The 24977-nt window shown below is 42.5% G+C and overlaps 2 protein-coding genes across 6 annotated transcripts in view; one reads left to right on the top strand and one right to left on the bottom strand.

Annotated features, from left to right (window-relative positions):
- The window catches only part of LOC135111742 (actin-related protein 8-like), a 301644-nt gene that overhangs the window by 62458 nt on the left and 214209 nt on the right, over positions 1–24977 (top strand). For all 4 annotated transcript variants that reach the window (XM_064025446.1, XM_064025438.1, XM_064025431.1 and 1 more), the window contains one exon: positions 20069–20179. In XM_064025446.1, coding sequence (XP_063881516.1) covers positions 20069–20179 — 111 coding nt within the window. The remainder of the gene's footprint in view (positions 1–20068; positions 20180–24977) is intronic.
- Positions 20199–24977, bottom strand: part of LOC135111735 (uncharacterized) — a 32493-nt gene continuing 27714 nt past the window's right edge. For both annotated transcript variants that reach the window (XM_064025418.1, XM_064025408.1), the window contains 2 exons: positions 24412–24535; positions 20199–23338 (listed from right to left, as the gene is read on the bottom strand). In XM_064025418.1, coding sequence (XP_063881488.1) covers positions 23200–23338; positions 24412–24535 — 263 coding nt within the window. In that variant the 3' untranslated portion in view covers positions 20199–23199. The remainder of the gene's footprint in view (positions 23339–24411; positions 24536–24977) is intronic.

Here is a 24977-nt window from a genome sequence, read left to right as displayed (position 1 = left end):
ACACAAATGGAGTTGCCTGGCATGCTGCCCAAGGAAAAAGTGTCATACAGTTCATTGGCAAGGTGTCCCTCACAGAGACCGCAGCATACTTAACCACTCAGTCCTTAAGTTTGTGTTATTTAGAAGTGAATTGCTGGTCTTCCAGGCCTTGCAATATCGTCAGTTGAATAAAAGCAATCATATAGGGCCGATTCTTTGCTTTTTTTTTTTATTGAAGGAAAGCGACAGGCAGACATAACAGTTATTCTTGTTTAATGGTTGTCACATCTAAAGAACAGGCATATAGGATATGCCATAGCCTGGTTAAGACATTCTGGATCAAAATGATGCCTGATATTGGCCAATATGACTAGTAAAACACACTGCATGGTACTGTACATATGGCAGTTATGAAATGAAATGTTAAAGCATCTCTTTGTTGGTATTTGCACACTATTTTCACGTTTTGGGTACATTCACCTCATAGGTATCTATGTTTATGATCCTATTCTGTCTAGACAGACTGCAAGTATAATATAATGAAATACGGTCTATTATTAGTGATTATGAAGCAAGATGAAACTGTGATGTAGGGAGCACTTCTAGCAACTGTTAAGGTCATATGTCATTCACAAGGGTGAGAACAAGGTCCTTTGTGCCACTGTTCAGATTCTAAAATGTTAAGGGAATGTTCTGTCCCGTGTATCACTTTTTCAATGCTGTCCTACTTCACCTGTGCAAATACAAGCCACTCTGCAGAGTATTTTAGTGTGAATTAGTTGTATCAGTCATGACCTCACACTGCATTATGGCACTGTACCTGAACAAAATGATATGTTGGAAGTCGTGTCCCAAGACAGGAAGGCTATTCTGACACCTTTACCTGCCTTGCCAGAATGCTGCACACTTCTGAAAGGCTTGACTGTTCCATGCTCATTGTAAGCAAATGTTACTATTCACTTAGTTTGAAACAATTCATGCTACACAGTTTTAATAATGCTTTTCATTCATGACTAACTTATATGCACATAATTATGTATGTTTGAGATTTTAATGAAAACAATACATGCACATTGACTTGTTTTCACCTAACATGTCTACATTGCTGCCCATGAGTAGCTGTGTCTTTTGCTCCACCCAGCTGCCCCCCCCACAATTCTTGCAAGCCCTTATAAAGCTTGTGGCTCAGGATAGTTGTAAGGTTCTGAAGCTCCCAGGAGACCTGTGTGAAAGGAATGCATCAGAAAATGCCTGCTTCTGAGACACTTGCAAAGAACTGAAGAAGATACCTTTAGACACATCAGAAGCTTTTGAGAGTCTGGCACAAAACCTTGATTTTCAAACTACTCTCTTACAGCTTCTATCCTTCTCTCTGTAACTTCATCTCAAGTTTCCTCTCTGACTGTTCTATTGGTGTTGTAGTAGATGGTCACTGTTCTTCTACAAATTCTATTAACATTGGTTTTGTTCTGTCACCCACTATTTTCCTATTATTTACCAGTGATCTAAACCAGACCTCTTGTCCTATCCATTCCTACACTGATTGTACCACTGTGCACTTTTCCACGTTTTAGTAGACATCCAACCCTTCAGGAAGTAAGCAACTCATGCAGGGAAGCCACAGAATGCCTGACCAAATATCTCTAAATTTTTTAATTGGGGCAGAGCAAACTTAATGTTAAATGCCTCAAAAAAACTTCTGATCTCTTTAAAATTTCTAATTGGGGCAGACCAAACTTAGTAATGTTCAATGCATCAAAAGCTAAATTCCTCCTTCTATTAAACTCAACACAAGCTTCCAGATATCTATCTCCTGTTCTGCAATGACACCCAACTGTCCCCCTCTTTTACACTTAACATCCTTGGTCTATCCTTCACTTATAATCTAAACTGGAAACTTCATATCTCATCTCCAGCTAAAGCAGCTTCTGTGAAATTAGACATTCTGTATTGTCTCTGCCAGTTTTTCTCAACCTCCACCAGCTGTTAACTCTGTACAAGGACCTTAGCTCTACATGTATGGAGTTTGCTTCATGTAAATGGGGCATGGGTTGGGGGGGGATGGGGGGTTTCACTCATACCACTCTTTAAGACAGGGTGGAATCAAAAGGATTTCTTTTTATCAACTCCTCTCTTCTAACTGTTTCTCTTCTAACTGTCTGTCTTCAGCCTCTTTCTCATCACCACAATATTGCATCTCTTCCTATCTTCTACCAGTATTTTCATGCTAACTGCTCTTCTGATCTTGCTAACTGCATGCCTCCCCTCCTTCTGTGGCCTCAGTGCACAAGACTCTTCTTTCTCTCATCCCTATTCTGTCCACCTCTCTAATGCAAGAGTTAGCCAGTATTCTTAATCATTCATCCCTTTCTCTGGTAAACTCTGGAACTCCCTGCCTAATTCTGTATTTCTTTTTCATGCAACTTGGACATTGAATAGGGAGGTTTCAAGAGACATCCTTTTTTTTTTTTTATTCTGTCTGATATTTCTCTGGGAACTGGCATTAAGTGGGCCTTTCTTTTTATTATAAATAAATGAATAAATTTATGATGAAATATAACATTTTTTTCCACAAAACATTTTAATAATATAGGGGTGCATCTTATGCAGAGATGCATCTAATACACTGGCAAATGTGGTATATACCATATTTGCTGGCACATAAGAAGCACTTTTTTCTTGAAAAAAAGTATCTAATAGTTACCATACATCTCATGCAGCTGTAGTACAGATACCCAGGATTGTAAGCTTATGCTTAGGTGTGGAGTTGAAGTAATAGTACACTATGCACAAATACTGTTAAATTCTCTCTCTCTCTCTCTCTCTCTCTCTCTCTCTTCCTCTCTCTCTCTCTCTCTCTCTCTCTCTCTCTCTCTCTCTCTCTCTCTCTCTCTCTCTCTCTCCTCCTCCTCTCTCCTCTCTCTCTCTCTCTCTCTCTTTTTATTTATGCAAATCTACATCATATGTGTTTACAGAGTTGCTGTACATATACTTTACATATTTAATACAGCAAATTAGGCTAAAGAAGTCACTGTTAATGCCTTCTATCTGAAAGCCTTTCTTTGTCTGTCTGTGGGAACCACACATTCACTGCAGTCTTGAACTGCTGCCTGGTCCAGCCGTCAACACTTGGCTGCATGGTAACAAACGCTTTCCACCAGCCAATGTATGTGTTCAGAAACTGTCTGCTGGTGCCACATTTTGCATCTGGGCTGGAGCAGCTCCCCAGGGGCGCGTGTGACAGCTCTGGTGGTGACTTCGGCATGTTGGGCAGGCTGCCGGAGAGCCTGTAGGTGTGGCACCCGTTGCCTGTTGCACCTTGAACATGACGGTGAGGCCTGCCACGTCTCACCGGTGCTGGAGGGTGTGCAGTGCATGCTGAAGGCCGAGCTCACTGTTCCTGATGAGTCGCACTGCTCGGTCCTGCGCCTTGTCCAGAGCGAGGTGCTTGTTTGCCATGCCGCCCCAGGCCAGGCATGTGTACTCCAAGGAGGAGTGTACCTGCGCCTTGTAGAGTAACTCCAGTCCCTTGGCGTCAAGGAGGTAGGAGATTCTCCTCGAGGATGCCAGCTTCCCCGAGGCCTCTCTGGCGAGTTGCTCCACATGGGTTCTGAAGGTCAACTTATGGTCGTAAGTGACCCCCAGCACCTCCACCTCATCCCACAGTGTCAGTGTCTCCCCATTGAAGGTGAGGCACAGGGCTCTACTTGTCCTGTTGATAGTGAGTGGCTGGGTTTTGTGAGCGGCAAACTTTACTTGCCACTTCCTTCCCCAGGCTGCAACATGGCTCAGGGTGGCATTGATGTTGCAGTTGGCTGCAGCTTCCTCCTCCAGTCCATAGCTGTGGGATAGTGTTATGTCATCTGTAAATGCCTTTGCAGTAGGAACGAGGTGCATCAGATCATTGACATACACATATCCACAGCAAAGGGCTGAGGCAGCTTCCTTGAGGAACACCTGCCCTTATGGGCTGTGGCGTTGATTCCTGCCCATTGAGATGTCTGTCTCTCAAGTAATTCTCAAGGAGCTGGAGGAGTGGCCCTGTCCACGCCTACAGCACAGAGCTTTGTGATGCGGGCTGCGTGCCACACTTTGTCGAACGCCCCCTCGATGTCAAGAGCCATGACAGCTGTGGTCTTCCCTTGGTCCAGGGCCCCACTGCACTCTGTTGAGAGGAGCAGGTGCAGATCTGCCGCCAACCTCCCCTGCCCGAACCCAAACTGTCTGTTGCTCAGCAGGTGGTGCCTCTCGAGGTGCCGCGTGACTCTTGAGGCCACAACAGTTTCCAGCACTTTGGCTCAGCACAGGCAGCAGGGACACGGGTCTGTAGTTTTTTGCCTGTCTTTGCATTTTTCTTATGCAGAGGCACCACACTACTCCCCTTCCACATTTCAGGCCATGTGGCGTTGCTGAGGCAGTGGTTAAAGAGTGAAGCGAGTGGGCGCGCCAGCTCCACAGCACATTGTTGTAGTACGTGGGGACTAATGTCCTGTGGCACTACCACTTTTTTCCTGTCCAAGTTTGAGAATATCACTTTCACTTCCTCTTCACTTGTATTCACTGTCTCTAGTGTTTCTTTCACAATTTAAGGGAGTAGCGGAGATGGTCTTTCAGGGTCGGGGATGCACATCTTTTCAGCGAAGTGCTTGGCCAGGAGGTCCGCTTTGTCATGAGCAGTGTGGGCAATGCTGCCATCTGCCCGGTGGAGTGCAGGGATGGAAGTGCCCCGTGACTCACCCTGCTGGTCCTTGACAAGGCTCCACCACGGTTTACAACCAACCTGGCCTCCCCTTAGCTTACTCTTGAGGTTAGCTTTCCACTGCTCCGCTGCCCATGTTTGCGTGGTATTCATGTGCATTGTTGCCTCTCGGTTCCTTAACTTGTTCCTGGCAGTGGAGTGTCTCTTAAGAGCATTTCAGGCTCAGTGCTTGGCATCAGAGGCAGTGCGGCATGCAGGGCCAAACCAGGGCTGGTCTGATGCCTTGGTTTTGTGGTCCGAGTGTGGCACCCAGCGGGCCTGCAGGGCGTGGAGCAGCTGGGTGAGCCGCCTCACCTGCTGGTTAGCGTCGCCACGCAGCACATCTCCCCAGTCCATGGTCCTCAGGGCGGCACAGAGGGCATCCCAGTCGGCGGCCTCCCACCTCTAGAGGTTGCTGGTAAAGCTCTCCTCTCGTGGTGTCCTGAATTGCATCCTGGTGAGGACAGCCACGTGGTCTGAGGTGCCCACAAAGTCGAGTGGAGAACACTGTACTGTGTGGGGAGGAAGTTCTGTCACTACTGGGTACAGGGATGACCCAGACCTGTGCGTGGGGGAAGGTGACATAATTGTGCATGTCGTGCACCACCAGTAGGGAGTTAAAAGTGTCTCTCACCGTGTGCTGGTTCAGGTCGTCAATCACTACCACACTGTCACACTGACTGGCTGTCATGAAAGTGTCCAAGTTTTCTGGCAGGTAGTCTAGGCCGACTACCGATAGCAGGCCGATAGCAGCCCACACACAACAGACCTTTCCTGTTACTGTCCATTATTTTTAATGCCAGTAGCTCAAGTTCCCCAGGCACGGGCATGAGAGGCTCTACCACCATCTCTTTGTAGCAGAAGGCCACACCCCCGCCTTGTGTAGAGCGGCCAAGTACCCTTTAACCTTGGGCGTAATTATCTGGCACCTTGGAATTGAGAAAGGTCTCACACACGAACACTAAATCTACATCATTCTTAATAATAACACTGTGAGTGAGCTCCCCAATGTTCGTATGGAAGCCTCTCACGTTGGCCGACATTATCTTAAGTTCACTATTGGGCGACTTGTAGCATCGCTGGATAGTGTTGGGGAGTTGCTCCATACTGGAAGCCATAGGGGTGAGGGGCCAAGGGGTGTTGGTCAGTGGGGGGGACAGAGATGTATTTTCCAGGGTGTCTGCGGAGACGGTGGATGCAACCTCACTCAGAATTTTGTGAGGTCTGGCTGAACAAGCCACTGACCTCTGCTGCGGGTCCTTGCTGGTGTGAGTGGCCAAGAGGGTGTCCCACTATGGATATGGCCTTCCACTAGCACACACCTTTTCTCAGCAAGACCTGTAGTTATGGCTCTGTAGTTTGTCAGCTGACCTTTTGTCGTGGCCAACTCACTGCGAACCTTTCTTAACTGTTGTAACAGCTCCTCCTTTGTTAGGGTGTCCAGGCCGTCCTCCTGCTGCTCCTCAACCAGATCCACTGATGGTGTAGGGGGAAGAGAGGAGGAGGGAAGGGATGCTGTAGGTTCTTGTGAGTTTTCCACAAAAAATGTGACAGGATCAGTTATCCCCTGGATAACAGGAGGAGGAGGCAGTAGACACCTGCCGAAATGATAATTACTCCCAGTGAGGTCTAAAGCACTGTTCAGGGGGTGCTGTGAACTTATCATTAAACCCAGCTGTGACCTCATTGAACGTTTCCCTTTGTGTCTCACAACACAAGGGGGCAGTCACAGCCTGCCCTCTAAAGACAACTCTCTTCCTCCTCACAAAACTACAAGCACCTAATAACACACACACCCTTCACCCAAAAATTTTTAAATCATCATGGCGACTCCTACACCAGCCTCGGAGTCCCGATCTGGGGAGGGGACCATAAATGTCCCCAGGTTGGACTGCCTTTCTGTCGACGACCCTAAGTGTCTTGACACCCCCCTCAACTTTTTCTTCATTAACTTCTGCAACATTCGCGGTCTAAGATCTAATTTTCAATCTGTAGAACACCACCTCTCCTCTTCTAAACCTCATCTTCTTTTCCTCACTAAAACTCAGGTGTCTGAGGCAACTGACAGTAGCTCCTTTTCTGTTCCCTCCTACTTTCTCGATCCTCATTTTCGATCCAAAGCTGGATGCTGCGTTTATGTGCGCAATGACTTAAACCTGCTCTCGTGCCCACGCTCTTGAATCTTCCGAGTTTTCCACCATCTGGCTACGACTACAGAGTCACTCTCATACTAAATTTATCTGTGCTGTATACCTCTCTCCTAACTCCTCTGACTATAAAAAATTCTTTGACTACTTAACTTCCAAAGTGGAGCACATTCTGACCATCTTCCCTTTTGCAGAGATCTCCATTCTTGGAGACTTCAATGTTCACCACCAGCTTTGGCTTTCCTCTCCCTTCACTGACCATCCTGGTGAACTAGCCTAAAACTTTGCTATCCTCCATGACCTAGAGCAATTGGTGCAACACCCTACTCGTATTCCTGACCGTCTTGGAGATACGCCCAACATTCTTGACCCTTTCCTGACCTCTAATCCTTCTGCTTATGCTGTCACCCTTTCTTCTCCGTTGGACTCCTCCGATCACAATCTCATATCTTTATCTTGTCCTATCACTCCAATCCCTCCTCAGGATCCCCCTAAGCGAAGGTGCCTCTGGTGTTTTGCCTCTGCTAGTTGGGGGGACCTGAGGAGGTATTTTGCTGATTTTCCTTGGAATGACTACTGCTTCCGTGTCAGAGACCCGTCTTTGTGTGCTGAGCGCATAACAGAGGTGATAGTGTCTGGCATGGAGGCGTACATTCCTCACTCTTTTTCTCGTCCTAAACCTTCTAAACCTTGGTTTAACACAGCTTGTTCTCGTGCTATACGTGATAGAGAGGTGGCCCACAAAACGTACTTAAGCCTTCCATCACCAGAATCTCATGCACTTTATATTTCTGCCCGGAACCATGCCAAGTCTGTTCTCCAACTAGCCAAAAACTCCTTCATTAACAGAAAATGTCAAAACCTTTCAAGATCTAACTCCCCTCGGGATTTCTGGCATCTAGCCAAAAATATCTCCAATAACTTTGCTTCTTCTTCTTTCCCTCCTCTACTTCAACCAGATGGCACCATTGCTATCACATCTATTTCTAAAGCTGAACTCTTTGCTCAAACCTTTGCTAAAAATTCTACCTTGGATGATTCTAGGCTTGTTCCTCCCTCTCCTCCACCCTCTGACTACTTCATGCCACCTATTAAAATTCTTTGCAATGATGTTTTCCATGCCCTCCCTGGCCTAAACCCTCGGAAGGCTTATGGACCAGATGGGGTCCCTCCTATTGTTCTCCAAAACTGTGCCTCCGTGCTTGCACCTTGCCTAGTCAAACTCTTTCAGCTCTGTCTGTCAACATCTACCTTTCCCTTTTTGCTGGAAGTTTGCCTACATTCAATCTGTTCCTAAAAAGGGTGACCGCTCTAATCCCTCAAACTACTGTCCTATTGCTTGAATTTCCTGCTTATCTAAAGTTTTTGAATCTATCCTCAACAGGAAGATTCTTAAATATCTATCACTTCACAACCTTCTATCTGATTGCCAGTATGGGTTCCGTCAAGGCCGCTCTACTGGTGATCTTCTGGCTTTCCTTGCTGAGTCTTGGTCATCCTCTTTTAGAGATTTTGGTGAAACTTTTGCTGTTGCCTTGGATATATCAAAAGCCTTTGATAGAGTCTGGCACAAAGCTTTGATTTCCAAACTACCCTCCTACAGTTTCTATCCTTCTCTCTGTAACTTCATCTCAAGTTTCCTTTCTGACCGTTCTATTGCTGCTGTGGTAGACGGTCACTGTTCTTCTCCTAAATCTATTAACAGTGATGTTCCTCAGGATTCTGTCCTGTCACCTACTCTCTTCTTATTATTCGTTAATGATCTTCTAAACCAAACTTCTTGTCCTATCCACTCCTACGCTCATGATACCACCCTGCACTTTTCCACGTCTTTTCATAGACGTCCAACCCTTCAGGAGGTAAACATATCACGCAGGGAAGCCACAGAACACCTGACTTCTGATCTTTCTAAAATTTCTGATTGGGGCAGAGCAAACTTGGTATTGTTCAGTGCCTCAAAAACTTAATTCCTCCATCTATCAACTCGACACAACCTTCCAGACAACTATCCCGTGTTCTTCAATGACACTCAATTGTCCCCCTCTTCTACACTGAACATCCTCGGTCTGTCCTGATCTGGAAACTTCACATCTCATCTCTAGCTAAAACAGCTTCTATGAAGTTAGGCGTTCTGAGACGTCTCCGCCAGTTTTTCTCACCCCCCCCAGCTGCTAACTCTGTACAAGGGCCTTATCCGTCCATGTATGGAGTATGCTTCACATGTCTGGGGGGTTCCACTCATACTGCTCTTCTAGACAGGGTGGAATCAAAAGCTTTTCGTCTCATGAACTCCTCTCCTCTAACTGACTGTTTTCAGCCTCTCTCTCACCGCCGCAATGTTGCATATCTAGCTGTCTTCTACCGCTATTTTCATGCTAACTGCTCTTCTGATCTTGCTAACTGCATGCCTCCCCTCCTTCCACGGCCTCGCTGCACAAGATTTTCTTCTTTCTCTCACCCCTATTCTGTCCTCCTCTCTAATGCAATAGTTAACCAGTATTCTCAATCATTCATCCCTTTCTCTGGTAAACTCTGGAACTCCCTGCCTGCTTCTGTATTTCCACCTTCCTATGACTTGAATTCCTTCAAGAGGGAGGTTTCAAGACACTTATCCACCAATTTTTGACCACTGCTTTGACCCTTTTATGGGACTGGCATTTTAGTGGGTATTTTTTTTTATTAGATTTTTGTTGCCCTTGGCCAGTATCCTTCCTAAATAAAAAAAAAAAGAAAAAAATCCCTGCCAGGGCACGGAGCTGACCTGTGTCACCACACCTGTACTCTTACGTCACCCAGACAATGGACATGGCAGAGGTTGGGGCAGGATTCTGTGGTGCACTGCTGATTGGTCGTCAGTGACGCCTTACGGCCACAGACTGTACACCAGTAACTTGGTCTGTACCCACAGAGATCTTTCGGTCTTTCTGCGTGGCACTCATAGCACTCCAGCACCATTCTGTGAGTGTAGTGGGGTGGGCGGAGTGGAGTGGGCATGTTAGGGAGAGGGGTGCATGGGGGAGTTTCATCAGCTCGATAATCCCTTAATGATTGTGGGTGCAGTTTGGTGGAATTCCCGAGGGATTTCAGCCCCTGTAGTGTAGCCTAAGCAGGGTGAGGTCAGGACGACTAGCTCCTTACCGTGAACATGCTAGTTGGCGTCTACCTTGCTGCACTTCTTATTGTCACTGTAATTTTTCTGCACTGCACTGCACTGTTAAACATCACACTCACTCACTGTACATTTCACGATGTTGATGCCTCCGGCAATACAGAACACCAAGACCTTGTAGAACACAGTAAACTCAATGTCCACGTGCTGGCAATGTTGTGTTTCACTCAGTGGGTCGCTGTTTCCACTTAAGTAACTTTTCTTCCACCAGTAAGTTTACAGGTTTTTATATGGAAAAACACCTGTGTGTCATGAATAGAATGAAGTTCAATATGATATATGGTTCTCACACTGCCGGAGCGACCTCGAACACGTCCTCTCCTGACGACCTCTCAGTGACCTCTCTCTCTCTCTCTCTCTCTCTCTCTCTCTCTCTCTCTCTCTCTCTCTCTCTCTCTCTCTCTCTCTCTCTCTCTCTCTCTCTCTCTCTCTCTCTCTCTCTCTCTCTCTCTCTCTCTCTCTCTCTCTCTCTCTCTCTCTCTCTCTCTCTCTCTCTCTCTCTCTCTCTCTCTCTCTCTCTCTCTCTCTCTCTCTCTCTCTCTCTCTCTCTCTCTCTGTGATGGTAATACTGCACACCAGTTAGCAAGATCAGAGGAGCAATTAGCTTGAAAATAGTGGTGGAAGATAACTAGAGATGCAACATTGTGGCAGTGAGAAAGAGGCTGAAGACAATCAGATAGAGAAGAGGAGTTGATGAGATGAAAAGCTTTTGATTTCACCTTGTCTAAAAGAGTGGTAAGAGTGGAACCACCCCAGACATTTGAAGCATACTCCATACATGGATTGATAAGACCCTTGTACCAAGTTAGCAGCTGGGGGGGTGTGAGAAAAACTGGCAGAGACATTTCAGAATGCCTAACTTCATAGAAGCTGTTTTAGCTAGAGATGAGATGTGAAATTTCCAGTTTAGATTGTAAGAAAAGGACAGACCAAGGATGTTCAGTGTGGAAGAGAGGAACAGTTGAGTGTCATTGAAGAAGAGAGTTAGTTGTTTGGAAGGTTGTTTTGAGTTGATAGATGGAGGAGTTGAGTTTTTGAGGCACTGAACAATACCAAGTTTGGTCTGCCACAATCAGAAATTTTAGAGAGATCAGAAGTCAGGCATTCTGTGGCTTCCCTGCATGAACTGTTTACTTCCTGAAGGGTTGGACGTCCATGAAAAGATGTGGAAAAGTGCAGGCATGTATCATCAGCATAGGAGTGGATAGGACAAGAAGTTTGGTTTAGAAGATCATTGATAAATAATAGAAAGAGAGTGGGTGACAGGACAGAACCTGTTAATAGATTTAGGAGAAGAACAGTGACTGTCTACCACAGCAGCAATTGAACAGTCAGAAAGGAAATTTGAGATGAAGTTACATGGAAAAGGATACAAGCTGCAGGAGGATAGTTTAGAAATCAAAGCTTTGTGCCAGACTCTATCAAAAGCTTTTGATATATCTAAGGCAACAGAAAAAGTTTCACCAAAATCTCTAAGAGAGGGTGACCAAGATTCTGTAAAGAAAGTCAGATCATTAGTAGAGCGACCTTGATGGAACCCATACTGGTGATCAAATAGAAGGTTGTTAAGTGATAGATGTTTAAGAATCTTCCTGTTGAGGATAAATTAAAAAACTTAAGATAGGCAGGAAATTAACCCTTTACCAGGCACTCAAAGAAGCACTTAGAATTTCAATCCTGTTGCCAATGATCGTGAAAGTAGAGAACATTATAAGATATTTTCATAGATGAAATAAAAAAAATCTCTTTTTCAAGTTTGGAAAATGAGGTTGATGAACTGATCAAATATGGTAACCCACCTGGTTAAGGTAAAATAATGATTTTGATGAAGTGATCATATATGTGATCCTATCATAAAAAAAAAAAAATTGTGCAATTTTGAAAATGGAAAGAGATGGCTGAAAAACACATGATGAAAGATATAACATTGTAGTATAAAAAATACAAAAAAAAATATTATTGTACTCGAAACTTAATAAGGACTCTGAGAATTTACACATCAACATTACACAGTCCAAGTTACCTCCCCTGTTCCCACAGTGTCTGGTCCACCAATCTATGCCACAGCCTCATGGTAGACCACCAAGCAATTTCTCTTGGTAATGAGGCATAGGTGAACTTTCCAATGTTTGGAAGGTTTAGGTTGAGAAAAAGAGTGATGAATGTAGACCTCCATGCCAGACACTATCACCTCTGTTATGCATTCAGCACACAGAGATTGGTCTTTGATATGGAAGCAGTAGCCATTCCATGGAAAATCAGCATAATACCTCCTCAGGTCCCCCCAACTAGTAGTGGCAAAACAGCAGAGGTACTTCAGCTTTGGAGGATCCTGAGGAGGGATTGGAGTGATAGAAGATACAGATATGAGATTGTGATTGGAGAAGCCCAATGAAGAAGAGAGGGTAACAGCATAAGCAAAAGGATTAGAGGTTAAGAAAATGTCAAGAATGTTGGGTGTATCTGCAAAACGGTCAGGAATATGAGTAGGGTGTTACACCAGTTGCTCTAGGTCGTGGAGGATAGGAAAGTTAAAGGTTAATTCACCAGGGTGGTCAGTGAAGGGAGAGGAAAGCCAAAGCTACTGGTGAACATTGAAGTTTCCAAGAATGTAGGTCTCTGCAAAAGGGAAGAGAGTCAGAATTTGCTCCACCATGGAAGTTAAGTAGTCAAAGAATTTCTTATAGTCAGAGGAGTTTGGTGAGATGTATATAACATAGATAAATTTAGTTTGAGAGTGACTCTGTAGTCGTAGCCAGATGGTGGAAAACTTGGAAGATTCAAGAGTGTGAGCACAAGAGCAGGTTAAGTCTTTGCGCACATAGATGCACAAAGATTGGATTGAAAAGGAGGATAGAGAAAGTAGGATGGAACAGAAAAGGAGCTACTGTCAGTTGCCTCAGACACCTGTGTTTCAGTTAGGAAAAGATGAGGTTTACTAGAGGAGAGGGGGTGTTCTATAGATTGAAAATTAGGTCTAAGACTGCAGATGTTGCAGAAGTTAATGAAGAGAAAGTTAAGGAGGGTGTTAAGACACTTAGGGTCGATACCAGAAGAGGAATCTGACCTGGGGACATTTATGGTTCCCTCCCTGGATGGGGACTTTGAGGCTGGTTTAGGAGTTGCCATGATAATGGATTTTGAGTGAAGGGTGTGTGTGTAATTAGGTGCAAGTATTTTTTTGAAGGCATCATTTATGTTTTGATGGTGCTGTACTCCAGAATCAACTGTTGGGTCTTGCTGGCACCTACTAACAGGCATTCCTGCTCATTGCTTCTCGTTTTATCATGTATTTGGACTTGGCAAAGAAGGTGGCATAAAACATAAACATTGTGTGTTATCGATCGCAGAAAACATTAAAATTTCATTAGCTTTTCATATAGTGCTTAATTTTCTTCCCTATAAGGCACTCATTTTCTGTGAAATATATATGGCATATATATAACCATTACAAAATCCAGCATTTAAAAAAAATATGGCACTCTTCAGATCCAGATATTGCCAGATTTTTTAATGTCAACCTATATATATATATATATATATATATATATATATATATATATATATATATATATATATATATATATATATATATATATATATATATATATATATATATATATATATATATATATATATATATATATATATATATATATACAGAGGGTGTTCAAGTTACGAGCAGGGTACATTCCAGAAGGCTACTCTTAAGTTGGTTTGCTCATAACTCGTCATTGTAATTTTTGGGTACAAAAAAAGTATCATACATTCTGCAAACAATGTAATACTTACTTGATACCATGAGAGAGAGAGAGAGAGAGAGAGAGAGAGAGAGAGAGAGAGAGAGAGAGAGAGAGAGAGAGAGAGAGAGAGAGAGAGAGAGAGAGAGAGAGAGAGCAAATTGCCTTATGGGTCATGTGATACTATCTGAGTAGTGAGAGGCTTGAGGCTTCTACCAAACGCAAGACTCAGATATATCAGGCGTATGACCCAGGTTAAAATGAGATGCCTCTCTCTCTCTCTCTCTCTCTCTCTCTCTCTCTCTCTCTCTCTCTCTCTCTCTCTCTCTCTCTCTCTCTCTTTATTTATACTGGATCACAATAACTTAGTGACAGAGTAAATTATATACTACATTACATAATTACAGTGACTTTGAATGACTAAAGGAAACATTATCAGTATTTCCTAACCAAAAGCCAAACTCATATTTTCATACCCCCGCCAACACAATAACCAGTCATTTATCTGTTTTTTTAACCCCTGCAGGGTAGACCCTTTCAGGTCCACCTGTGTGGCTAATATCTTGTTCTGCCAACTAACGTACATGTTAGTAAACTGTCTCTGGTGGTGCCACGTTCTACACCGGGGCTGCAGGAGTTCCTCAGGGGCGTGGGTGATGGCTCTGATGTTCACTTGAGCCTGGTGGGGTGGTTGTTGTAGCTCCTGTAGGTGGCTCATGCGATACACATTCATCTTATACATGATGGTGATTCCTGCCACGTCCCACCAATGTTGTGAAAGGTGTGGAGGTATGACTCATGGCCAGCGTGGTTGTCTCAGGTGAGCTGTACCGCCCTCTCCTGTACCTTATAAGGGAGGGCGAGGTGCTTGTGGGCCGCACCACCCCATGCCAGGCTCACATATTCCAACAAGGATCTAGAAGTGCTTTATAAAAGCACTTCTAAACCCTTGCTATCCAGGAGCCATGGTATCCTCCTCAGAGAGGCCAGCTTTCCTGAGGCCTCTCTGGCAAGCTGCTCAATGTGGGTCCTGAAGCCCACGGTCATAGATGACCCCCAGCACCTCCACTTCGTCCTGCGGTGTTAGCATCTCCCTGGTGAAATTGAGGCACAGGGCCGGCCTTGACCTGGAGACAATGAGCAGCTTGGTTTTATGTGGTGTGAATCTCACCTGCCACGCTCTAACCCAGGCTGTGATGCAGTTCAGCATGTTGCTGAGCCGGGACTCAGCAGCAGCTTTCTTCCCTGTGGTGAAGCTGTGGGTCAGCATGAGATCGTCCGCATAAGCCCTAGAGCTGGGGAGGAAGTGCAGCAAGTTGTTTATATACAGGTTCCACAGCAGGTGGCCAAGGCAGCTCCCCTAAGGGATACCTGCTTTGACAGGTTGCACCTCAGACTCATGTCCTCCAACAGTCACCCTCAGGTGCCTGTCATTCACGTAATCACTGAGGAGCGACATGAGGGCCCCATTTACGCCTGCAGCATGGAGTTTGTTGACCAGGGCTGCATGCCTCACCTGGTCAAATGCGCCTTCAATGTCCAGCGCCACGATGGCAGTGGCCTTGCCTTGGTCCAGGGCAGCCCTGAGGTCAGTCATGAGCAGCAGATGCAGATCACCCGGTGACCGGCCCTGCCTGAAACCAAACTGCCTGGTGCAGAGCATGTGGTGTCTTTTGAAGTGATCAGTGACACTTGAAGCTTTACTAAGGACTGGCATTAGTGACACAGGGTGGTAATTTTTATTGTCACTTTTATCGTTTTTTTCACGAACTGGCTCAACACTGCTAGTTTTCCAGATTTTTGGCCATGTGCTGGATTCGAAGCACTGATTAAATAGAGAGGTGAGTGGACGTGCCAATTCACAGGCACACTGGTGAAGCAGGTGGGGACTTACTTTATCTGGCCCCACAGCCTTTCTGTTGTCCAGTTTTAAGAGTATTGTCTTCACTTCTGCTTCACTAGTTTTAACTGTCATTAATTTTTCTTTTATAATTTCTGGGAGAGTGGGAGGAGTTTTATCAGGGTCAGGGATGCACATTTTCCCAGCAAAGAGTTTGTCCAATAAGTTAGCCTTGTCCTGGGCAGTGTGAACGATGCTGCCGTCTCCTTGCACAACAGAAGGGATGGTGGTTACTTGCTCTTCGCCCTTCTGCTCCTTCACAAGGCTCCACCTCTTTGTCCCCACTTGGCCACCTCTCAATTTTTTCCTGAGGTTCTTCCTCCATTATTCTACTGCCTACTCCTGAGTGTCCCTGATACACTGGGTGTCTCATACCTTTGGGTGTCTCTTGTAGGCTTGCCAGGCGTGGTACTTGGCGTCAGAGGCAGTGCGACATTCAGGTCCGAACCAAGGTTGGTCAGGAGCCTTGGTTTTGTACTGGGCGTGTGGCACGCAGTGGACCTGCAGGGTATGGAGAATCTCAGTGAGCCGCCTCATCTGCAGGTCTGTGTCACCACAGAGCATGTCTTGTCAGTCCATCTCCCTCAGAGCAGATCGCATTGCTTCCCAATTGGCAGCCTCCCACTTTCAGAGGGTGTGGGTGTAGCACTCCTCACGTGACCTGCGAAAGTGGAGGTTGGTGAGCACAGCCACATGGTCTCATGAGCTCATGAAGTCCAGCGGCAAGCAATGAACTGTGTGGGCGGGGAGGTCCATCACCACAGGCTCCAGGGACGACCCAGACCTGTGTGGGGAATGTGGTGAAGTTTTGCATGTCATGCACCACTAGTAAGGTGTTGAAGGCATTTTGCACAGTGTGTTGATTCAAATCACCCACAATCACCACTTTGTTACACTGGCTGGTTGTCATCATATACATCATATAGTGTCCAGGTTCACTGTCAAAAAATCTATCACTGCTGCTCCTTGTGAGGAGGGGCGATAACAGCCAATGAGCAATACACCTTTACTGTCACTGTCAGTCACTTTAAGCATCAGTATCTCCAGTTCCCTGGACATGGGCACTGGAGGCTCCACCACCTTTTTTTTTTTTTTTTTTTATATGCAGGAGGGACACTGGCCAAGTGCAACAAAAAAAAAAAAAAAACAATAAAAAAAAGCCCACTGAGATACCAGTCCCAGAAAAGGGTGGTAGTCAAAAATTGAAGGATAGGTGTCTTGAAACCTCCCTCTTGAAAGAATTCAAGTCAGGAAGGCCAAAATACAGAAGCAGGCAGGGAGTTCCAGAGTTTACTAGAGAAAGGGATGAATGATTGAGAATACTGGTTAACTCTTGCATTAGAGAGGTGGACAGAATAGGGGTGAGAGAAAGAAGAAAGTCTTATGCAGTGAGGCCGTGAGAGGAGGGGAGGCATGCAGTTAGCAAGATCAGAAGAACAGTTAGCATGAAAATAGCAGTAGATGACAGCTAGAAATGCAACATTGCAGTGATGAGAGAGAGGCTGAAGACAGTCAATTAGAGGAGAGGAGTTCATAAGACGAAATGCTTTTGATTCCACCCTGTCTAGAAGAGTAGTATGAGTGGCATCCCCCACAGACATGTGAAGCACACTCCATACATGGGCGGATAAGACCCCTGTACAGAATTAGCAGCTGGGGGGAGTGATAAAAACTGGCGGAGACATCTCAGAATGCCTAACTTCATAGAAGCTGTTTTAGCTAGAGATGAGATGTGAAGTTTCCAGTTCAGATTATAAGTAAAAGACAGACTGAGGATGTTCAGTGAAGAGGAGAGAGATAGTTGAGTGTCACTGAAGAAGAGGTGACAGTTGTCTGGAAGGTTGTGTCGATTATACTGGTGATCTGGCTTTCCTTACTGAGTCTTGGCCATCCTCTTTTAGAGATTTTGATGAAACTTTTGCTGTTGCCTTAGACATATCAAAAGCTTTTGATAGAGTCTGGCACAAAGCTTTGATTTTCAAACTACCCTCCTATGGCTTCTATCCTTGTCTCTGTAACTTCATCTTAAGTTTCCTTTCTGATCATTCTATTGTTTCTGTGGTAGATGGTCACTGTTCTTCTCCTAAATCTATTAACAGTGGTATTCCTCAGGGTTCTGTCCTGTCATCCACTCTCTTCTTATGATTCATGAATGATTTAAACCAAACTTCTTGCCCTATTCACTCCTATGCTGATGGTATCACCCTGCACTTTTCCACATCTTTTTGTAGACATCCAACCCTTCAGGAAGTAAACAATTCACGCCGGGAAGCCACAGAACGCCTGACTTCTGATCTCTCTGCTGCTTTTTTTATGCTAACTGCTCTTCTGATCTCACTAACTGCATGCCTCCCCTCCTCCCAGTGCCTCGCTGCACAAGACTTCTTTCTTACATCCCTAATCTGTCCACTCTAATGCAGGAGATAATCAGTATTCTCAGTCATTCATCCCTTTCTCTGGCAAAGTCTGGAACTCCCTGCCTGCTTCTGTATTTTGGCCTTCCTATGACTTGAATTCCTTCAAGAGGGAGGTTTCAAGACACTTATTCTTTAATTTTTGACTACTGTTTTGGACCCTCTTTGGGGACTGGCATCTCAGTGGCCCATTTTGTTATTTTTTTTTTATTATTGGATTTTTATTGCCCTTGGCCGGTGTTCGTCCTACATAAAAAAGAGCGTCTCCCATCTAACACATAATCACAGAAAGCATCACTCAATATAATTATAGATAACTGATAACTTAGCTGTTGTTTGAGCCAGTGGTGAGTGGTGGTGAGTTGCAGTCACTGGGTTCCTGGCCAGTGGCTGCTTGATGTTTTTTGTAGCTAAGACAGCTTCCTTGGGATTATCCAGTGGTTCTAAACTTCTAAGTTCTTCTTAACTTAGTAAATTTAACTAGATAATATAATAATCTATAATTCATATACAAGTCCATATATATATACAAACCATAACACATTGATATTGTGTGTGATACAAGTGGAAATTTCTACACTCCCCATTTTCGTTCATTCCATCTATTTGCCGTTTTCTTATTACACCTGCTACCTCACTACTTTCAGCCTTTCCTTTCCATTCATATCTTTAACTAACACTACCCTTATTCTTCTTCCAATTTTCCTTGTACATTAATTCATGCTATGGCAAAATTTTCTCATTTCCTCTCTTCTTTAGTCGATTATATCTATAGGTGCATACACACAATTCACACATACCTAACTAACCCTTCTTTTTTTAAGCTGTCCACACTATTATATATCTGTGCCAGGCATATGCCTTTACCATCCATACTGTTGAGGACACCTTTCTTTTTCTTCCCTTGCTTCTCTCATCCACAATTCAAAAAACCTCTCCTTTTACTTCACCCCACATTTCACTGTCTTTTCCCTTTATGCAGTAGCTTATTTCTTAATCTTTCAAGTTTCTTGGACTTCTGTTATACCCTTCCCTTCATAACATTTTTTATTATTTCTCTTTTCTTCCATCCACATTCATTCCATTTACATGAATTGAAGCCACTCTCAAATTTATCCTGACTATTCCATTGCAAGGTGAAACCTCTTCTGCCATTAGCCATGTTGTCATGTTGGCCTCCCCATAAGGAAGCCTGTAGCTGGTGGTAGGCAGAGTGCAGAATGATATGGGCAGGCCACTACTTTGTTAAATGCCGTTCTCTAAAAACTGTCTTTTTTGTGTATCCAACATTTATCAATAAAATAAATGTGAGTACTAAATATCACCTAAAAATAAATTCTAAAAGGAAAGAAAGGGTAAAAAGACACGCTGGTCAATGGAAGGTTTTCCACCTTTGATTTCTTTCTGTGAGTTGTACTAACAGGGTGTCCTCCTTTGTGAAGATAGAAGTGGGCTAACCTATTCTCCATAGAATTCATTACTTATGATACTGCCACTGTATAAAGAGAAAACAGTCTTGAAAAAAATATGGTTGTTATTACCTTTCGATCTCTACTCTCATTTTTTTTCGTTAAGACCATTTATGTCTTTTCTAACCAAAGGAGGACTAATTTCTGTATCAATAATCATCTGAAATCCATGGATACATAAACTTGACTCCATGCTTGATGAATTGGGATAGTTACATAACCTTGCTTGTGCAAATTTCAAATTTGGTTAACCCTCAGGTGGGAAAGGAATAGTTTGATTTCTGATAACATTTATTGAAGTAAGAGTATGCTCAGATGCTCTTTTCATATGTGTTTCAATACAAATACTCCAAGACTTTGATTATGAATATCAAATATAAATGTTTTGTCCTTAGTACTTTTTATTATTCTCTTCTATTGCATATGGTGATAGGAAAGTAAGGTATGTGAATCTTATCCAACAATAATTTTTGAAAGATATGTGGAATCAAACAGACTGTCTTTCCTTCCAGTTTTACCGAGCTGTGCTGATTATCCCTGACATATACAACAGAGACCACATCAAGAAGTTAACTAATTTGCTTCTGAATGGACTTGGTTTTGGTGGCTGCTTTGTGCTACAGGTAAGTGAATACAGTGGTACCTTCGTATATTTAAACATTACTTAATACTAAAATACATACTGTATTCAATGGCATATAAGACACATGGGCATGAAAGACACACCCCATTTCAGCAGGACATATTCAGGAAAATTTATTTATTTTTTTATTTTTTATGTATTTAAGCATGTAATGTTTTAAAGCAAGCTAGCAGTACAGCTGAACAAAAAGCAATCATAATAGTAAAAATATCCTACATGACTGAAGTAATAAAACAGGTTCTACTCTGTGGCCTAGTCACGGAGGTGAGGCGAAGAACACAGCACAGCTGCTGAAATGTCAACAACATGTCACTGAATAGGGTTGTGTTTTCATTTCCAGCATTTCCTAACCCTGCCATTACAGTTTCCGCTGCCATTTGAGTACTAAATCAAATTTTTAGAGTCCTTACTCCGTTTTCAGCATATTTGCCAATCCTCTGAACATCTTGTATTTGCTCCATTATTTCCTCCCCTTCCTCACTCACTACTGCTGCTACTATTTCCTTTGCTCTCTTAAGTTCCTCTCTTTCTCTTACAGTCTTATTTGGTAATTTCTTTTCCTTATCACCAAATATCATAACACACATCTTATGTACTGTATCTCTTACTATTTGCTCTTTTTCTTTATTATTTTAACCACTTTTTTTCAATCTGCTTATCATGTTCATCCTTTTGTTGCCTGAATATTTCCTTTACATCAGTCTTACGTTTTTCTCTTTCCTCCTTTCAGCTATGGGCTTCCTGTTTCATTATATCATGCACTTATCTCTCATAACACCCTTACTCTTCTTATTCTCCTTCTCCGGTCTACTTTTCAGCTCTTCATTTGCCCTCTTTAAAGTTGCAATCTTGGCTTCATTTTTAGTATTTTGATCTGCAGGTTTTTGTACCTCTTCTCTTAATTTCTTTTCATTTTCCCTCTCCTCTCATTGCTTGATGTCCCTCAGTTCTCTCACAATACTCTTCATATTCTCACCATTCATATCCAGATTCCAGTTTCTCACTGCTCCAGCCAACTCTCTCACCTTCTTTCTTCATTTTACATAATCCTCTACTACTTTCCATAACCTCCTATTCATTCTACCCACATTCTGCTCCCCATCACTGAATCACAGAAAATTAGCATGGCTTCCCTAATAAGTTGATAACCCTTGTGCTATCTTGATCTTAACCATGAGACAGGTGGTTTGCTTAAGCAAACCAGTTACAGTTGGAAAAAAGTTCACTGCCCTTCCAGAATCTTCCTTTCAATAGTTATTTTTACCACACTATTTCCCTTACTCTATTATCTACGAGTATACTGGAGATAGGACAGCATTCTTTAACCCTGTACATATGGTCTAAGTTCTGGTAGGAGCTGGAGCTGAGATGGAGACATCCACCTGCCACAACCACTGCTGTGAGAGTGTGTGTAATTACCTAGTTGTAATTACCTAGTTGTAACATACAGGGAGAGAGCTTTGCTCGTGTTGTCCTGTCTCCATATCTACAAATGTCTAGTCCTTCCTTAAATTTGTGCAGGGTTTTAGTGTTGATGACTTTTGCATCCAATGCATTCCACACATCAACACACCATTGCTGAGTTTTTTATATCCTGCTGTAGCTCTTTTTCAGTTTCTTTCCATGTCCTCTAGTGACCCTGGTATCCCAAATCAAGTCTTCATTGTCAGTTCTTTCTAATCCTTTTGTAGCTTTATATACCCCTATTAAATTTCCTTTTTCCCTCCTCTGTTCCAAAGTTGTCCATTTTAATGCCTTCAGTCTCTCTTCATATGATAGTTCCCTTAAATTTGAAGGAAGTTTTGAGGCTGCTCTCTGGATTCTTTCTAGTCTTCTTTAGTGTTTTTTCAAGTTTAGAGACCATACTAGGGCTGCATACTCCAATCTTGGCCTTATTAGGATTGTAATCAGTTTCCTAGTCATTTCTGTCTGTATAATTGAAAGCTGCCTTGATGTTTCTTAACAGGTCATAAGTTTTGGCTGTGATTTTATTTATATGCTTTTCTGGTGACAAGCTATCCACTGTGGTTACCCTGAGATCTTTTCTTGTTTTCTTTTTGATACACTCATTTCCCATTGTGTATATGCCTCTTGGTCTTCTCATGCTTTTCCCAAAATCTGTCACTGCATTTCTTTGTTAAATTCCATCTTCCATTTAAGGGACCAATCCTGTATCCTTTCCAGATCTTGCTATAGAGCCATGCAATCGTCATCTTTCTCTATTTTTTTTTTACAATTTTGCATCAGCAGCAAACAAACTCATATAGCTTTCTATTCATTCCACCATATCATTTATGTATATTGTAAACATGATTGGAGTGTGTGTGTGTATGTGTCACGCTTAACTGATTTTCCTTAGATAAATAATATGCAATTGTTTCTTTGATCTGGTCATTTGCCAGATTTCATCCCAGTTGAGAACTATTGGTCCTGCATGAAATGAAAATTACAGAACTGTGAAACATTCTCAGTGAAATGCCTTGCAGAATTTGTGGGAAAATGTAGGACAACATTCATAGGAATAACTTTGAGAAACAGATTGCTTTTCTACCTAAATGATATTCAAGTCATAAAATATTAATGGTTTTCCTGTTTTACTGTCATATTATTTCTCTAATTAGATAAGATGTACCTTGAAATATTTGTGAATTTATTCAATAAACCAAGTCACAAAAATATGTCCATCAAAGATATTTACTCCTTGAAGTGCTTCAGAGGAAATAGGGGTCTTGAGATTTTCAGTTAGTACAGCAATTTCAGGATTATGATAAACATAAGTAAACATAATTTTGTATTTTTAAGGATCACTGTGATAGAAGATAAACTCAGTAGTGAACCCTGCAGTAGCAGAAGATTGTGTACAAACTGCACAAAGAGAGAGAGAGAGAGAGAGAGAGAGAGAGAGAGAGAGAGAGAGAGAGAGAGAGAGAGAGAGAGAGAGAGAGAGAGAGAGAGAGAGAGAGAGAGAAAAAATGCTACTGATAAAACAGTTTCTGAAGATCAGATGTTTTGACAAGGAAAATTAACTCGTTTTCTTGGTATTCCTGTTGGCCCTTTGACATGTTCACAAAGGCCTGCCAGCAGTACATGGCATTTGGAACTTGGATTGCCCCATCTTCCCTCATATTTCCACCAGTGTCTGGAATATTGGAATTTTCTTTATTACTTTCAGTTTCTCACATTGCTCTAGTTAACTGTAGTATATATATATATATATATATATATATATATATATATATATATATATATATATATATATATATATATATATATATATATATATATATATATATATATATATATTGTAGATAATATTTCTAATTCATATTTCTCTAAATTCATTGTATATTGAAACATACCATTTGATGTGTCATAATTTTCATTTAGAAAATTGTTATACAGTAGACTTGGATGCAGCACATTAATAGGTAGAGAGAGGCATCATTAGTCCAAAATATAACTGTTACTCATTACAATGTTGCTCATAAGTTAATGAATGTTACTCATAATTGTGCTTATTAGCAAAACAAAATGCAACTCAAGTTACCATTACTTTGCTACTCTGCTACATAAATATATGTGGGTCATAAAAATGTGCAACTAAAGTTTTGAGTATGATTTTATATTACCAAAGTAATACTCACACAACTTTAAAGTATAAGCATCACTATCCAGTATCACTAGACACTGCTTTGAAGTCATTAGTCATTGTATCATTGATGCTATTTTGGATATGGGTGAGAAACCAAGTAACAATAAGGAATAATATTTTTATTGACCTTGTTCAGTGATGTCTTAGTAAGTGGTGCCAACATGAACACTGTTCTCTATTCTGAGTTGGATATTGACACTACAACAATTTCCATATAAAATTCAGTAAAATTACTAGCATGTAGCAGAAGGCAGGAACAAGCATGCAAATTGAGGTCATGAAGCAGCTACACATGAACATGTGCTTCCCACAACTGGTGGTCAGCACACTACCATCTATATCAATAAATGCCATTGACTGTTGGATATTTCATTAGCCAATAGGCATGCAATGCTGACAAATAGTGTACAAATCAATACATCAGATTTGTGGACTATTTGACACTCTACTGTATTTTTTTGTATAATGTCTGCTAAATCTGAAAACTAATATTGTGGTCCATTGAATCTAAAATTTATTTTATCTATGTATGAAAAATAAGAAACAGCATATTCCTTTACCTATATGGTTGCATTGATAGTGGATCTTGCACATCTATGAGTTTTAGATTCTTCCATATTTTCCAAGGTGTACCTTTACCCGTTTCATCTTGCAGCAGTGGTAGTGAGTTGTACTGATTGGTACCTGAAGAAAGGAGAGTAATGGTTACTGATCTCATATTTCATTATGTACTTTACATTTCTCAAGAACTAAGATAATCTGTCATTGTGTAGTGATGGATTTCTTTATGTAGCACTTCGTTTTTTTTTTTTTTTTTAATGTAGGAAGGACACTGGCCAAGGGCAACAAAAATCCAATAAAAAAATATGCCCACTGAAATGCCAGTCCCATAAAAGGGTCAAAGCAGTGGTAAAAAATTGATGATTAAGTGTCTTGAAACCTCCTTCTTGAAGGAATTCAAGTCATAGGAAGGTGGAAATACAGAAGCAGGCAGGGAGTTCCAGAGTTTACCAGAGAAAGGGATGAATGATTGAGAATACTGGTTAACTCTTGCTTTGAGTGAGAGGTGGACAGAATAGGGGTGAGAGAAAGAAGAAAGTCTTGTGCAGTGAGGCCGTGGGAGGAG

Source organism: Scylla paramamosain, chromosome 2 (genome assembly GCF_035594125.1).
Source record: "Scylla paramamosain isolate STU-SP2022 chromosome 2, ASM3559412v1, whole genome shotgun sequence".
Taxonomy (NCBI): Eukaryota; Metazoa; Arthropoda; class Malacostraca; order Decapoda; family Portunidae; genus Scylla; species Scylla paramamosain.
Note: the sequence above shows the minus strand (reverse complement) of the source record. Positions and strands in the feature narration are given on the sequence as shown.